Source organism: Phascolarctos cinereus, unplaced genomic scaffold (assembly GCF_003287225.1).
Source record: "Phascolarctos cinereus isolate Bilbo 61053 unplaced genomic scaffold, phaCin_HiC Scaffold_2;HRSCAF=192, whole genome shotgun sequence".
Taxonomy (NCBI): Eukaryota; Metazoa; Chordata; class Mammalia; order Diprotodontia; family Phascolarctidae; genus Phascolarctos; species Phascolarctos cinereus.
The window spans coordinates 325781562-325798870 of NW_027555625.1; the positions used below are offsets into that span (position 1 = coordinate 325781562).

The 17309-nt window shown below is 38.7% G+C and overlaps 1 protein-coding gene across 6 annotated transcripts in view; it reads right to left on the reverse strand.

Moving 5' to 3' along the window:
- Positions 1-267: 267 nt before the first annotated feature.
- PHF20 (PHD finger protein 20) overlaps positions 268-17309 on the reverse strand; it is a 112191-nt gene continuing 95149 nt past the window's right edge. For 5 of the 6 annotated variants that reach the window (XM_078150252.1, XM_020998569.2, XM_020998570.2 and 2 more), the window contains 4 exons: positions 9602-9797; positions 8157-8553; positions 6447-6630; positions 268-2940 (listed from right to left, as the gene is read on the reverse strand). In XM_078150252.1, the coding sequence (XP_078006378.1) occupies positions 2798-2940; positions 6447-6630; positions 8157-8553; positions 9602-9797 (920 nt within the window). In that variant the 3' untranslated portion in view covers positions 268-2797. Of the gene's footprint in view, positions 2941-6446; positions 6631-7667; positions 7765-8156; positions 8554-9601; positions 9798-17309 lie in introns of those variants that run through there. The other variant, XR_002326841.2, reaches the window with a different exon arrangement.

Below are 17309 nucleotides of genomic sequence, written 5' to 3' on the forward strand. Positions count from 1 at the left end.
TTAAAAATCATTAAATTATTAATCAGAAAAGGGTTCTTGTCTTCCTTTGTGATTCAAACTGATTTCCTGCATTAAGCTGTAAGGTAACCCATCTTCTACTTGGGTATGGCATGTTTTGGAGGATCCATGATTTTCATTGGTATGGTTTTTATGTGCTCATTAGGATTCTATATGCAAAATCTTCTTTTACAGAAAATGTCAGTAGTTAGCTATAATATTTTATTGAGGGATTTATGTGGTGGGATAGTAAACAAATAAGCACTGATATGTAAAACAACAAAAACCTATTTATTTTTTCCAAACACAGATAAAGAGGTTTCCATGTTTTGTAAATATTGCTCCAAAGCCAAACTTCTATATACAGTGCCCTCCATTCTAATAGTGCGTAAACAAACAGTTACATCTCCACAGTGCAATGTTGGCTCATCTCATCAAGGTTCTACCTTGCATTCATCCATCACTGATTTAAAGAAACAAAATTTAGTCAAACCAGAACTGCTTCTGCCAAGGCAATTTTAGTAGGATAGCCTTCATCCAGAGAGACAAAATTCAAATTTAGGTAATGTACAATAACTAAACATTTCTTAAGGGTAACAGCAGTAATTATTTCCAGTGCTCCAACTTTAGATTAACTAAGCTTGGTCCAGCATTCAGAGATGGAGGCCCTTAGCCCTGTACCATCCTCTGTATCACATAATAGAATCTCTTCCAAAGGAAAACCTGAAAAGGGGCATACTGTTAAGTCTTCAACTGAGTAAATCCCTCTTGCTTTTTTTATTGCCTCTTCTCAGGAAGACAAATCCTACTTGACAAATTAGATTAAATGAAATGGAATTTTATTTCCTTTCAAAATTATCCAGCAGAATAAAGCAAAAATGGCCAGTTGGCAGAACTCAACAGGAATTTTTCATTTCTGTTCCCAGCTCTTTAAAAAAAATCTAACCCGTTTCAACCCAATTAACTACCTTCAATGTTAACTTACTAATGAGGCCTCTAAATTACCCACATTTGGTATTCGGGTGGAACTTTGCAAAAAGAATCTCTGAGAACAGCTGTTCAGTCTGTTTCCTTTCAGTTGTCTTGGTTGTGAAACAGCTGTCCAGTTAATTATTTCTAATTTAAATATTAATATACTACGCATTTCTTCATACAGCAGCATTAGTGATGGGAAAGACTTTTTTTTTCTTAAAGCAGAGTCATATGAACTTTATTACAAGTGTCATAGCCACTGGGATTCTCTGCTGTATGGCTACCATACTTATTTTACTGTGAATCAGGAAATATCCTTTCCCCAAGGCCCTCATTTCCAATGTTAAACAATCCGGACCTTTCACAAAGACTTAGATACAAAGGTTAATCAAAGATCTTACCATTCCTATTAAGATGTTGACTATTTCAAGTTTACATAGTAAATATCTGCAGCATATAATATTACAGATTCATAAACCATTAATTAACTGTCAAATACTAATGGACAAGTGTGCTTTGATGTTTAAGTGGTATAATCATGAGCAAAACTAACAGTGGAAAAGAAGATCTAAAAGCACAAGGAGGATTCCCCTGCACTGCACCATAGGCAACACATAAGATACAGGGATTGTTATTGATGGCTGCAAAAGTAACACAAATACATCATTCTCAAAGGTAATAAATGACATTGTACCTGAAATTTAGGCAGCACAATCACCTTGATCTCACAAAATAAGATATACCTGGAAATTAAAATGTTGTGGTATATTAAAAGAAAAAAAGGAAGAGTTGTGGGGTATCTGGAAATACTATTAAAGATGAATCTCTGGGGAGGCTTACAGCGGTACATAGGGTCCAAGTCCTTACAGTATATAAAATAAGCTGACTCCCCAAAGGACATCCTGTTTTTTTAATGAATCATTACAGTAAATTTATAATTTTGGGGGGAAAAATCTATATTTCAAAAATGAATAGGAGCTATCAAATATTAACAAGGTGGGTAGAAAATACTGCCCTGGGTTACAGACCTCGCTCAGTTTGGAATACCTAACATAGGTCACATGCAGTGAGACCCCAGCTCCCCCTCAAGGAGCCTGTTAGCCCTAATGCAAGCAAAAACCCAGGCACATCCTGGGGTTGGGAACAGAACAAGCTCAAACTAAGTTGATTTTCCCGAGTACCATATAGTAAGTCATTCATCCTAAAGACATGATAAACTAAAATAATCATTTACTAGGGGGTGAATACAGCCCAAATGGTCATTTATTATAGCAATCTAGAGTACTTGGTGCAGGCTTTGGGCCTGTACTATTTAACCTCCATATAACAGTTAAGTCATAAAAAGGACATTCTCACAAAGCTCTAAATTACAACTCCCACTGATTAAATACCACGTGAGACAGAAACCAGGAAGGCTATTGTTGATCCAATCTGAAACACAAGTCAAATAAATAAACTGTAGAATGGGAATTACAACCATTTTCAAATAAACATTTTTGGCTCTTACTCCTTTATCAGTGGCACGATTTAAAGTGAAGTTTGTGCAAAAAAAAAATTATTTTCATTCAACAATTTATGTATAAGGAGGAAATCCTAACATTTCTTCTTTGCCTTCCTGCTCTTGAAGCCTGTGTAGACTGGAACACCCTGCTTTCAGCAGCCTTGATGTAAGAGTAAGGTGCCTGCTCTGTGTCCACCACACTCTGCCTGGATCCCTGAAGTCAATCCATGTTCTTTCATGCATTCAGTATGCAAGTTTTGTTTAAATATACAAAGAGCCTCCTACAGACATCCTGGTGATGGTGAGTGGGCAGTGCTCAGGTCAGTCTCACGTGGAACAACAAAGGGCAATCTGCTGCACCTTTCCCAAGTCCGTCAGGAGTTGCTTTATGCAATGCTTGAGCTGAGGGAGTCTGGCTAATGGCTCTGGTGGCTCCAGCTCTCCCGTGTAATCCAACCAACTCTCCAGAACTGGGCCCAAAAGACAGAAAGGGATATACCTGGTTAACTTCCAGCATTTCTTTAAGAATGTTAAAATGTTTCTCAGAACTTTCTATACTTGGTATGTGAACACTTTCTGTCAGGATTAAGGGGAGAAATGGACTCACATCAACAAGCATTTATTAAGCACCTGGCAGTATGGGGTCACCAAACTCCTTAATCTGGTTTTCAAGGTCCCTTGAGAGTAACCAAACAAGAACAATTCAAACCTCACTGGCCCATCAGCAGTGCCACCTATGATGCCACTTTTTGGTTTTATGCTCCATTAATATGCATTCTCAGCCATCTCCATTTCCCCCCATAGTATGTTCCTTGTACAAAGATGACACTTAAACTTTCGCTGAACTGTACTCATTTCCACTTCTGTCTCTGTTCTTGACATCTTGTTTAGAATTCCCTTTCCCTTTCCATCTATTCAATTTCTACTCATCCTGCTCAAGTTCTACCATTTCAAAGAAGGCTTCTCCAGCTAGTCCAACACAGAGCAATCAACCCACTGAATTCCTAGAACACTCTGACTCTAACTCACAGGGATCCTAAGATATAAAGATCAAGAGGGGTTTTTTTAACCCAAGGTCCATAATCACCACCAAATCCCCAAAAGTTTCTTTTGTAATCCTATGTATTTTACATGCATTTTAAACATTATTTTGAGAAGGGGATTGATAAGTCAATGGACCTGTGGACTCTCTTCTCAAATGAAGTAGTTGAACTATTTATATACACACACATACACATAGAGACTTTGTGTATGTGGGGGGAGACCCCCAAAGGGGTCCATAATGTAAAAACAGGTTAAAAGTCCCTGACTGATTATAGTAGATTCCTCATTTTAAAGCACAGGAAACAGGCTTGAAAGGTTAGATAACTTGGTCACTTAAGCAAGGAGAAGAAGATCCAGATTCAAACCTAGAAACTTTAATGTCAAATCTTCCGCATGATGCTATTTCTCAATTTTAGCAGGTTCACAGTGATAGAAGGCACTGCAAGTAGTAGGGCTAAGTATCTGAACTTCAATTCTGCTTTTACATCCAGTACCTCTCCAATGTCATTCCCACTCCAGTGTCATATTGCTGTCATTTGTACCCTCTCACTTATAGGGCCTTCTGGTACCTTTCACACAGATATACCACACTATAAAGCTTCTTGAGAGGGAATCACATTTTTAATTTTCCCCAGATGTTCCAGAGAGCCGATTCAGTGTAACTGTATAATATGAACTGGTGAATAAGCCTCATTATACTTTAAAATGAACAAGCCTGCCTTATGTCCTATGGGCCAGGGGAGGGAGATTTATCTGTTACACCTCCCCTGCTGCTCCCCAGAAGTAGCTGTACTTAGAAGGTAAATCAAAGCAGAAAGGCACAGGAGACAATGAAGAGCGTCATATTCAATTAAATATGTATTATTGGACACAAAAAAGCATACTAGATGCTCAAAGAGAGCACCCTTGCCCTTGTGGGGCTCTTAGTCTAATAGGGGAATAAGACACAAACACTGACAACACAAACAAGAATAATATAAAATAACATACAGAGTGGCAAAATAAAAGTGCAATATGAGACCTAAGGAGGAAAGTCACTCATCTGATCTACCTCCTCCCAGGTGACTCAAAAGAAAGGTTATTTTGGTGGAGTCAACACAAAACTTCCTCAGCACAGAACAAATCAGCTTGATCCAAAGGATCCAGGAAACCAGCAAAAGATTTTCCTCTATTTTGGGGACTGAATCCTACATAGGGTTTGATGTTCTATCTTTTGCACCTTCTTCTGGGAAATGGGAATATCACTATCATCTGTGGATTCTAAGTTTATGCTTCATAATGTGTTAATTTTCCCATCTATCTCTTTCCCATTTACTTGTTGGGTTCTGGATTCTAACATTTTTTCCTATTATTAACTCAAGTGCACCAAACTGACCAATAGAAGTGATCTTCAGGGAGGATGTAATTGACCTTTTAACCTAGAATAACAAATAAACAGTGGTGACTTGGGAAATTCAGATCACATCCCAGGACCAAAGCCATACAAAGACACATCAACGTCAAACCCTTTTAAAAAATATGCATTGTCAGTGGCAGCTAGGTGGCGCAGTGGATGGAGCACTGGCCCTGCATTCAGGAGGACCTGAGTTCAAATCCAACCTCAGGCACATGCTACTCACTAGTTATGTGACCCTGGGCAAGTCACTTAACCCCACTGCCTAGCCCCCCCTCCCCAATGCACTGTCAAGGAGCTTCAAGTACCAAAGAATCCAATAAGCATTTGATTCTCCAGCTCTCAAATGTAAATCCAACTCATTCATCACTTTTCATTTCTAATTCACAATCCCAGTTCTGACCCTCATTACTTTAACTCTTAAATCACAGAAAGAGCATTCTCTCTGGTCATGCCACCTCCTACTTCAATACATCCTAAAAGATCACATTGATCTTCCTAACTACCACTTTCATCATATTACTGCCCTACTTAAAATCCTACAGTGGCTTTCGATAGCTGGTCAATAAAACCCAAACACCTCAGTTTAGTATTCAAGGTACTTCATAAACCTGGTCCACCATCTCTTGAGCTAAGCTTTCATGAGATAAATTCCTGGGTTTCCAAACAAAATACTGCATGATAATCATAACCTCATTCTATTCCCTCCTTTGACCAATTCCTACACACTACAATGCTGTTTGGGCAGTGAGCATGCCCATCTTTCTCATGATCCTCAATTTATTTATCCCATTCTAGTCAGGTGAATTTGTCAAGCTCATTCCTGCCCCATGTCTATTAACATAAAGCCACCATTCATTCAAAACCCAGCTCAAGAATAATCTCCAAGAAGGCTTTCCTTAACAGCCCCAAATTGGTTAACCCCTTAATACTTATACAGAGCCATCCTATATCACCATGCCCTTCCTTACAGGTCACTCAGTAGGTGTTCCATGAATGTTGGCACCGCCTCACCATTTATAGCACTGATTTGCTAGAACGTAACTCAAAACCTCAGTCATTGATACTCCTGACCTAAAGATTCCAAGTTCCCAACTCAACATGATGTATTAAGTGCCTATGTTCCTGCCCTTTCCCCAAAGCAAAGATACATACATACATACATACATAAGATCCACAGGCTCTTTCTTATCTTTCCTTCCACTCGAGTTCTATTTCCGGTTCTTTGGGCTCATAGGAACCATGCATTATTCCACAGGAAATCTTTAAATTCATTTAGTACTTCAAGTATTGCTGTTTCTTTTGTGTGGGGCTGGGCACATAGTAAGCACTTAATACATCATGCTGAGTAAGCTGTTTAGACAGGGGAAGAGGCACCATGAACTGGAAATACTAGAATTCCCCAACGTGAAAGAACAGAGGAACCCCGTGGAGCTTACATGTCTGTTTGTTTGGGATAAGGAGCAGGCACAAGGGTCTGAAAATGAGATCAAGGTCCTGCCTGTGTCCCAGGGGTCTCTGAAAAAAAGAGAGGTTTACCATCCAGCTCCTTCTCGATGGAATCCATCCTGTGTGTGACTTCATCCTGCAGTGATTCCACGTGCGTGAGCAGATTAAGCTGCCACTGGAGGTGAGCGTTCACCACTCCTTCCCTGTCTTTTTCCAGCAGCTTCAGTGTGGGGGCTTCCTCTGAGGGGGCCTTTTTAGAAGCACACTCCCTCACCTGAAGATTGACAACACTGTGTTACTACTGAAGGGCTCATTCATAAGCCCTGATCCCTCCCTCCCCAAATACTTGTTCCAAAAGCTGAAAAAAGGATTCATGGTTTGAATTCTATGAATAAATACTGGTACAGTTTTTGATTCTCTTACAAGAGTTCCCCTTCCTAAGGCAGAAAGAACCTGGTTTCCTTGTGACAGTTCAGGTCACTCAAAGAGCAAGAATGAACTCTGGGCACTGCAACTTTACCCTTGGGCCAGGGAGCTGGGAAGAGATTACAAAAATGACCTGTCCTGACCCTGAACCCTAGAGAGATGCTACTTATTCCCTCTGCGACCCTCAGAGCTTTTTGGGAAAGGAAAAGGAGAGACTGCATTTTTGTGCTTAAAGTCAGCAAAGGATCTTTTTGCAATCCAGACTTCTAGAGCTGGAAGGACCCTCAGGATTTGTCTAGTCTAATGCCCACACAAAACATGAACTCTCCTTTAACAGCATTCTTAATGAATCTTGGATAGACAACTACTTGAAGAAATCCTTGCAAAGACTGCATCTACATAATGAATAACCTTAAATCTACCATCTCCCTGCGTTTGAATAAATAATAACATTTTTATTTAACCAATATTTACTGAGTGTGCTTGGTGTTCAGGGGAAAGAAAGATTAATAAAACATGGTCTCTGCCATCATAGAACTTGCAGCATGAGAGTTCTACAAAATATGTAGTTGTATATTTAATATATATAATATATAAATATATAATATATATTTATTTAGACAACTTATAATGCTAATATGAAATCCTTGGTTCTTTGGTAGCAACTAGCTGTTCGAGTGTATTAAAGTGTCATGCTGTGAACATTTTCACACTCTAAAAGTTGAAATTTAAAAGTAAAAAGCAAGGTCAGGATTAAGTGCCCAAAGGCAAATGGGGTGAAGGGCTGAGTGGGGTGCTGCTGCTTTTCTATTCCAAATGATTATCCATCCTAAGAAATGACTGAGTATTGGTTGATGGGATGCTGCCACAATGGTGTGAACTTACTACAACGCTCCAAATTTATCCCAAGGTAGAATCACTAGCACCACTCCTCTCTTGCACTCTTCACTTGGGATGGTCATGGCTGTGTATGGCTTCCGTACTGAAGAAGGAAATAGGGCAGTATAATACAGTAGAATGAATTCTGGTCTCAAGTTTAGGAAAAGTAGAGTCTAGTCTTTGTTCTGTCACAAACTAGTTATGTGGCCTTAGACAAGTCCCTTGCCATCCCTAGAACTCAGGATGCTCATCTGTACAATGAAGGCAGCTGAACTAGACAGCCTAAGAAGTCTCTTCCAGCTCTCATGTTCTACATGACTCTATGCCACTCACACGGCACTGGCCTCATACTCAATTTAAACACTAGCAAATACAAAACCAAATAAAATCAACATGTTTGGGTCTGAGGAAACTTTAACCATGAGAACAAAGTAGGTTATTTCATATGACACAAACATTAAATATATTGAGGAAATTCAAGAGATACAAACATACCTTTGAGTAAGTATGTCTCAATTCATTCTGCAACTTGATTTTTTCTTGGTCTAACTCCCACCCAAACCTTTCTGATAGCACATCATCCCCATTCTCCCGGATGGGGTTAACACCATCGTCCATAGCTGACCCTCTTGTCTCTACCACGAGCTTTTGTTCTACAGCAGGATAATAGGCTCGGGGTTTCTGATAACAGTGTTCACTGGTGATGTAAGACTCTTCCATGGAAGGAAAGGGCAGTGTTTTTTCTATTGTCCCACTGAAAGTTCTATAGCTCAGCACATCCTCCTTCTTCTTATCTTCAATGTGAAGGACATGTTTGGGGTGAGACTTCTCATCCCTGGAGTGCTGCTTCCAGGGCTGACACCACAACTGTAAATCAGGGTGCTCTTTGCTCCTGAGGGGAAAATAATCAGGAAAAGTTCTCTAGAGTAACTCAAAGGGATCCCATGTCATGAAGACTACACACATAGAAGCTTGGAAGAAGAGTCTATATCTATCTATCTATCTATATATATATATATAAAAAATGATCTGATCAGTAAATTACAGAGGGAATCATTAGTCCAAAAAGAGAGACCTTCCAAACAAAAATTCACCTAACAAAATTTTCTGTTACTTGATTACACAAAGTCTGTGACACTTATGAACTGTCTAAGGAAAGACAAGTTATCAGCAATATGCAAAATACCAGTGGCTACATGTCACACTTATCCTATACTTCCTCACATATATGGTTCCAAAGAGAATAATCATGACAAAGTGGAAACATTAGTATGCTTTCTAACTCATCATTATCACCCAAATATTCAAATTACAAGTCTTTTGACATTTCAGAGAAAAGATAACATTTAATAATAACATTTTTATAGCACTCTAAGGTCTGCAAAGCACTTCACAAAATATTATTTCATTCTATCCTCTCAACAACCTAGGAGCTAGTGCTATTATTATCCCCATTTTACAAAAGAGGAAACAGAGACAGACTGAGCTTAAGTGACTTTCCCAAGATCATGCAACGAATAAGTTTCTGAGGCCAGATTTGAACTTGTTTTCCTCCCAGATGGTTGGGGGAAAAAATGCTAGCTTCTACAGTCTAATACTACATTAAGTACACCTAATTTTTAAAAAACTATTATTTAGAATCAGGTTTGATATCACAAATTAGGGGGGAAAGTAATTTCACTGAATACAAAACCTTCCCACCCAAAAGGGACCATTGTCATAGGAAACATACTTCACAATTGTACCCCCCATTACTAGAGCAACCCAAACGTAGCAGAGTCACAATTTACCTCCCTCTGACCATTTCATTTCTAAAATTAGAGGTTAGGAGAAAAATGTTCTTCTTCCAGACACATCTTCTTTTTCTGAGAGTTTTGTAACATTTTTCACTTCCAGCACATGACAACTAAAATGTTTTCAAAAAGCCACTTTATACTTACTGTAAAATTCTCATCTTTAGCTGCAGCCCATGTAGAACTTCTATCACCTTTTGCACATCACCAAGAAGCTGGTGAGTGGCAACTATTTTCTTGGCGTTCTGATGGGAATAGTTATCTTCCAAAAATGCCAAACCATGCATGTGGCCATGGCTTAACCATTCCTTCTCATACCAGTACTTTACACCAGGTCTCTGACCTGAAGAAAGAATTAAAGTGATTAAAATATAACACTTCCAATACTGGAGGTATATACAGAGACACAGACTGGGATGGGAACAACACTGTTCATGCATAATTCACAAATAAACTTTCTAATATTGGCTTTGGGAAGAAATATTTCCCAGTACCTCTGGGGTTGAGATGGTAACAGAAGCTGAGGAAGCTGAGCAGAATGGATCAAGTGACACTGGTCAAGAGCTTCGCCCAAAAAGAAGTCATAAAATCAAAATTCCTTAATAGGATTCCCTTATTCAGTTGAATAACACCAATCATGACTACTCTTTCTGACTCAATCACTTAGGAAACACTCTTTGCCACTTCAGTGGCTCTGTGATTGCAATGATGATATGGGTAACTCCCTCCAAGGATACAGATAACAATGTAGCTATTGCCCCCTATCCCATCTGCTACTTCTCTAGGTTCTTTAAACCAGTCTTCCAAAGAGGGTCCTTCTCACTCCCTCCACCCTTTACCCACAGGTATAGACATCTATGGAGTTTGCAGGTCATCCCTTGCTGTCACCATGTGACTAGAACCCCACCTCTTATAAACATACATGTCTCTTCTTTCCAACTACAGAGGCTTTTGGTAAAGAAGCCCATTTGACTTCTGTAATAAAAGTAACAGGGTCACAAAAGGGAGCAGACTGCTAAGAATCACATAATTTTTAAATATCTAAATTAATTTAGTTTCTGGCATCCTAAATATGAAAACCTTTTTAACGACATACTATTGAAAGAACTTAATCATACACCAATCTTTATATTCTTGCAATAAAAGAAATAAGACAATAAGAAGCTAGGGGCAGCTATGTGGCACAGTGGATAGAGCTCCAGCCCTACAGTCAGGAGGACCCAAGTTCAAATCTGGCCTCAGACACACAACACTCACTAGCTATGTGACTCTGTGCAAGTCATTTAACCCTAAGTGCCTCACCAAAAAAAAAAAAAAAAGGAAGCTGATGCTTGGAAAGAAAGATCACAGATTTTGTTTAGAAAAGCAAATAAAATGTCCAAAAGCAAAAAGAAACGTTATCTCACCGGATATGTAATCATCTCACCATTGTATTCAGCACAAACCACAATTTGCATGCAATTGCCATGAAAATAATTGTGGTTTACATGTCAATATCAGCTGGAAGATGAGAAGTTAAAGAAATTCTACAAAGAAGTTAATCAGATTCTCCAAACTTAATCAAAATATATGTGGATACTTAGTGATTTCATTGTACAGAGAAGAAGGTGAAAAATACTGGAAAACATGGTACAGAAATAAGAAATGAAAGGGACAAAACTCCTATAGACTACAAAAAAACACACCTGCATATTGTGAACATTATATTTTAATCAGGCCAATGGTGCTGAACATGGGGAACATGAAATAACTTCAAACTAAATACTGTCTTTCTTTTTCTTTTTTTTTTTTTTGGGGGGGGGGGCTAGGCAATGAGGTTAAGTGATTTGTCCAGCATCACACAGCTAGTAACAGAGTATGTCCTTGCTGGAATAGACAAATTTCAGGAAAAATTAAAGGAACACTTCTCAAGATATCAGATGAGAGAACAATATCGTTAATGCTTAGGGGAAAGATCATGATCTTTATTCGAAGTTTAAAGGGCAACCAAAATATCAATAACAACCAAATCCACTTTGTCTTTGTTCCCACCTTTATAAAATCTTTATGCAAATCAAAAAATCATAAAATTAAGATTCAGAGATGAAAAGGACCTTGGAAGTCAGAATCAAACTCCTTAATTTCTTCTTTAATGAGGAGGAAGGGAACAATCATTTATTAAATATCTATTTTTTCCAGGTATTATGCAAAGTGCTTTAGAACTCTCTCATCTGGTTCTCACATCAACTATATAACGGAGGTGCTATTATTATCTCCATTTTATAGTTGAGGAAACTGAGGCAGATAGAGGTTAAATGACTTGCCAGGATCATACAGCTATTAAGTGTCTGAGGTCAGATTTGACATTTTAGCTTCCTAGCTCCAGCTCAGCACTCTATCCATTTTATCACCTAGTTGCCTATATTTCATGTTAGTATACAAATTAAATGATTATTTAAATGATTCTTTAGTATTAAATTAAATCACATAAGGACCATGATCATTCCACCCTTTTGGAAAGGTAATCAAAAATATAAGATAGATTTCAATTGGGTGACACATGCCTTAATTTTAGAGATGAGGAAACTGAGACTCAGAGAAGTCACTTCCTAAGAGTCATAGCCAATAAGTATCAGAGGCAGGATCTGAACCTAGGTTTTTGTGACTCCAAGTACAAGGCACTACTCATCATACTTTACTGCCTTTATTCAACATGTACATACAAAAATTGAAGGTATCCTGGATGAAAGCTTGAGAAGAAAAGAGAAGAGAAAATATCTCACAAATGGTATTCTCTAATAAATCTACAACCTTCTCCACAATTCCCATGACCTGCTCCACCACACCACCTCAGCTACAGAGATGGACATACCCTTCAACACTGCTATCACAATGTAAAACTTTCATGTTCATGAATTCTGAAATTCTCTTATCTAATCACAAGCTGTTGGCATTCCACCTCATCTGCTGCCTTGCAAACCCAAACCCTGTTTGTCACCCTCACTGTGATCTGCAATACCTCAATCCCCTCAGTTCCTTCCTAGGCCATCAATTCTGCAGTGGCACTCTCCTCCCTTCCCTACCTTGACCCCTTGGTTCTCTCAAGCCCCTAAACACCTTATCCTTTCACTGATCTTCCCTTGTAAGCTTCCACCTAAGATCACTCTCATCACTTGCTGCCTTTCTGTCCTGCTTATGTGGTGCTGAGAGAAGATGAAGAAAATACTGCCATCTGGAGCCACTACAAACTTAGGTTACATGATCTCAACTGAGCCCTCATTCCAGTCATGTAATTTTTTTATACCTCCCTCCCTGACTGACTCACTATGCCACTACCCCACACCAGCTTTTCCAAACCTTTTAATCCCTCCTCAATCCTCCCAAGGTTCTTCTGTCCCCTTGCCTCCGCTGTCCACTGGAAACATGAAGGCCATTCACTGAGAGCTCCCACCTCCTCATACAGATGCCTTCTACAACTAGTCCTTCTTCACCCTAGTATCACAGGAAGAGAAGGATTGCTGTGCTTGCTAAGGATAACACTTCTATGTGCATTCCATCCTAGCTCCTCCAACAAAGTGCTCCCTCCATCATCTCCATTCTTTTACTTATCTTCAATCTCTTCCTGTCTACTGGCCCCTTTCCAATCCTCACAAAATAAATCCTCACTTGATCCTTCTATCCCCACTACTGTCCTATATTTCTTGTGCTTCTGTGGCTAAATTCCTTGAGAAGGCTGTCTATTCTCAGCACCTCCACTTCCCTGGCTCTCACTCTCTTCTTAACTCTATATCAAAGCCTGTATCATTCAAATGAAATGTCTCCAAAGTGATTAATGATCTCTTAACTGTCAAATCCAATGGCCTTTCCTCAATCATTCTTGACCTCTCTGTAACATATGACACTGTCCATCACTCTCTTCTCTCCAGGTTTTCAAGACATGACACTGTCCTGGTTCTCCTCTAACCTTCCTGACTCCTCCTTTTCAGTCTTTTTCTGGATCTTTGATTTTTTCTGAAATTCAAATTACGTTTTCAGTGATGAATAATCTCCCTCTTTCTTCTCCCTCCTCTATCCAACTGAGAAGGCAAGAAAAACAAAGCTCATTTCAAAGGTGGAGGGAAGAGGAACAGGACAGGAACAGGAGATGGGAGGGGTTTTAATTTGTACTCAAGTTCATCAGCTCTCTATCTGGAAATGGATAGCATGTTTTATCATGAGTACTTTGAAATTGTAGTTCATCACAATTGTTCTACTGGTTCTTTTTACTTCACTTTGCATGAGTTCATACAAGTCTTCCCAGGTTTCTCTGAAACCATCTCTTTCATTATTTCTTAACACAACAGCATTCCAACACATTCAACCATAACCTGTTCAGCCATTCTTCAATTGATAGGCAACTTCTCAGTTTCCAATTCTTTGCCACCACAAAAAAAAAACTGCTATAAATATTTTTTTGGTCCATATAAGTCTTTTTCCTTTTTCTTTGACCTCTTTGGGGTACAGACCTAGTAAAAGTATTGCTAATTCAAATGGTATGCACATTTTAATAGCTTATGGGACATAGTTCCAAACTGCTTTCCAGAATGGTTAAACCAGTTCATAGCTCCACCAATACTTTTACTGGATCTTTGTCCAGGTTACTCCAGCCAACCACAGGCCTCTGTCCTAGGCCTTCTTCTCTTCTTCCTTTATACTACTGGTTATCTTATTAGCTCCCATAGATTCAACTATCATCTCTATGCTGATGATTCTCAGATCTAATCATAAAGCCTTAACCTCAGTATGACCTTCAATCTTGCATTTCCAACTGTTTATTGGCTATTTTGAACTGGATATGCTGCAGACATCTTAAACTCCAAATGAATGTAAGCTCAACAGAATTCATTATCATTTAATCCAAACTCTCCCCTCTTCCTAACTTCCAATTACTACTGGGCCTATCACTATTGTCCCCGTCATATCACATGACCTAAGTATCATCCTCAACTCTCCACTCTCCCTCACACCCCATATTCAATCTGTTACCAGGGCCTGTCAATTTTGTCTAACATCTTTCCCATACACTTCCCTATCTCTTCCATTACTACTACCACTATGTTAAAGGCCAACATCACCTCATGCCTTAACTACTGCAACAGTATGCTGGTTGATCTCCTGCCTCAAGTCCCTTCTCACTCATTCCGATGATCCTCCATTCAAAGTGATCTTCCTAAATTTAACCATATCATCCCTCCTCTTCAATCATCTGCAGTGGCTCCCTATCACCCTATCATCAAATAAAAAATTTTTAGCATTCAAAGCCCTTCATAATTTGGCCCCCTCCTACCTTTCCAATATTCTTACACTTTGCTCTCACTTCTTATATTTTGTGTAATGGTGTAACATTGAACCTCCTGGTCGCTCCTCAATCAAGATACTCCATCTAATCTAAAGTGATTTTAGAACACTTTTTATATTACTCTAGATAGCTCTGAATCACTATTGATTAGAGAAATGAAAATTAAAACAACTCTGAGGTACCACATCACACCTATCACATTGGCTAATACGACAGAAAAGGATAATGACAAATGTTGGAGAAGATGTGGGAAAACTGGGACACTATAATGCACTGTTGGCGAGTTGTGAACTGATCCAACCACTCTGGAGAGCAATGTGAAACTGTGCCCAAAGAGCTAGAAAACTGTGCATACTCTTTGACCCATCCCAAAGAGATTTAAAGAAAGGGGGGGAGGAAGGACCTATACGTAAAAAAATACCTGTAGCAGCTCTTTTTGTGGTAGCAAAGAATTGGAAATTGAAGGGATGCCCATCAACTGGGGAATGACTGAACAAATAATGGTAGATGATTATGATGGAATACTATTGTACTATAAGAAATGATGAGCAGTATGCCTTCAGAAAAACCTGAGAAGACTTATATGAACTGATGCAAAGTGAAGTGAGTAGAACCAGGAGAATATTGTATACAGTAACAGCAATACCGTATGATGACCAACTGTGAATGACTTAACTTTTCTCAGCAATACAATGATCCAAGAAAATTCCAAAGAACTTATGACGAAAAACGTATCCGCCTCCAGAGAAAGAACTGATGGGAGTCTGAATAAAGGTTGAAGCATACTTTTTAAACTTTCTTTGTATTTCTTGTTCTATGTTATCTTTTGTAACATGGCTAATAAGGAAATACATTTTGCATAACTGCATAGGTATAACCTGTATCAAGTTGTCTGGCTTCTCAAGGAGGAGAAGGAGAGGCAGAGAGGGAAAGAATTTGGAGTACAAATTTTAAAAAATGTTAAAAATTGTTTTTATATGTAATTGAGAAACAAATAGAATTGGAGGAGAAAAAAAAAGAAAAAGACACTCCATTGCCTAATTTGAGGCATTTTACCTGGCTAGCCCCATTATCTACTCTTCTTTCCCATCTCATCTCCACCTCCTGGTTTTCCTGGCTTCCTTCAAGTCTCAGATAAAGTCTCACCTTTTAAGGAAGCCTTTCCAGATACGTACAATTCTAGTGCCTTGCCTCTGTTAATTATCTCCACTTTATCCTGTTATACCTGGTTGGTTCATAATTGGTTTGCATTCTATTGGTTCCATTAGACTGTGAATTCCTTAACACCAAGGACTATCTTTTGGGCTTTCCTTACATCACCACACCTTTGTAGCTGGGACACAGCTGGCACTTAACAAATGCTTAATGCCTGACTTCACATACTTAGGGGTATTCAGTTGATTGACACCTTTAGGGATTACAGAGTCCTACTATATTTGTCGATTGTTTTTAAAATATAGAACAAAATACCACTTACAGGTTCTCATTTATCAAGGTGTAATTGTTTCCAATGAATATGTCAAAATCATACATGATTCTTCAAAAGAGAGAGAACTTTATTCAACAACCTTCTGATATCTATCTTCTGATATCTAATATCAAGCAAAGTATAAACCAGGGAAATAAGCATTTGCCAAAGTTATTTTCCATTGTTATACAATGTCCAAATGGAAGAGAGATTATGTATAACGAAGTCCTCAAAATACTCCTATTTGTAAATGACAAAATGAAAGTTACATCAAACTTTAGAATATTACAGAGCCTATCAAATGAGATCCATGATTCATGATAAGAGTTTAACTAATATTCACACTTTAAAAACAAAATGACTGAAAAAGACTTATTGTCCAATGTGATGTGCAGTTGGATGGAAACCCACAGAGACAGTCCATCAGTAAATATAACTTAACACAGGTGCAGTGAATAGGCAACAGGTAGGGCCCCCCAAATTAAAAGGAATAGGACAAGCGGCTCAAATTGCTTTTAGGAAATATAAACAAAAGTGCATCTTTTTAGCATTGATATTCTTCCACTGATGCTGTATGGCCACGAGCTACCAAATACTACAATTTTCAAAGATTTCAAACTATAGTCCACCCTAAAGGCAATGAAGGAGCTCACAGCAAGTGTGCTAAGCTATTACATGAGGAACTACACAGAAGCAGCTATGTAAAAGTTGTCATCAGAGAGATGTATGACTGAAAAAGTTATGTAGTTATGTCGCTAGAAAAAATCAATAAATAGACCATGTGCTCTACTGGTGTCCAGAGAATTTCAATGGATCTAGAAAATGTCCACAGTACACTACAGGGACCCCCCCCAATAGAAAATTTATGAGTACACAGACAATTCTTGTACAGGATAAGGACAATAGTTGTACAGGACAGCTTACACTGCTGGGTGGAGTACTCACTTCAATAAGATTACAGATCTACCAAAATATGTTCATTTTCATGTAGACTGTGAAAATTCAAATATATCAACAAATTTCTGCATTCAACACACAGACTTCTCTGAATTTGAAGCTGCCCCAAACCC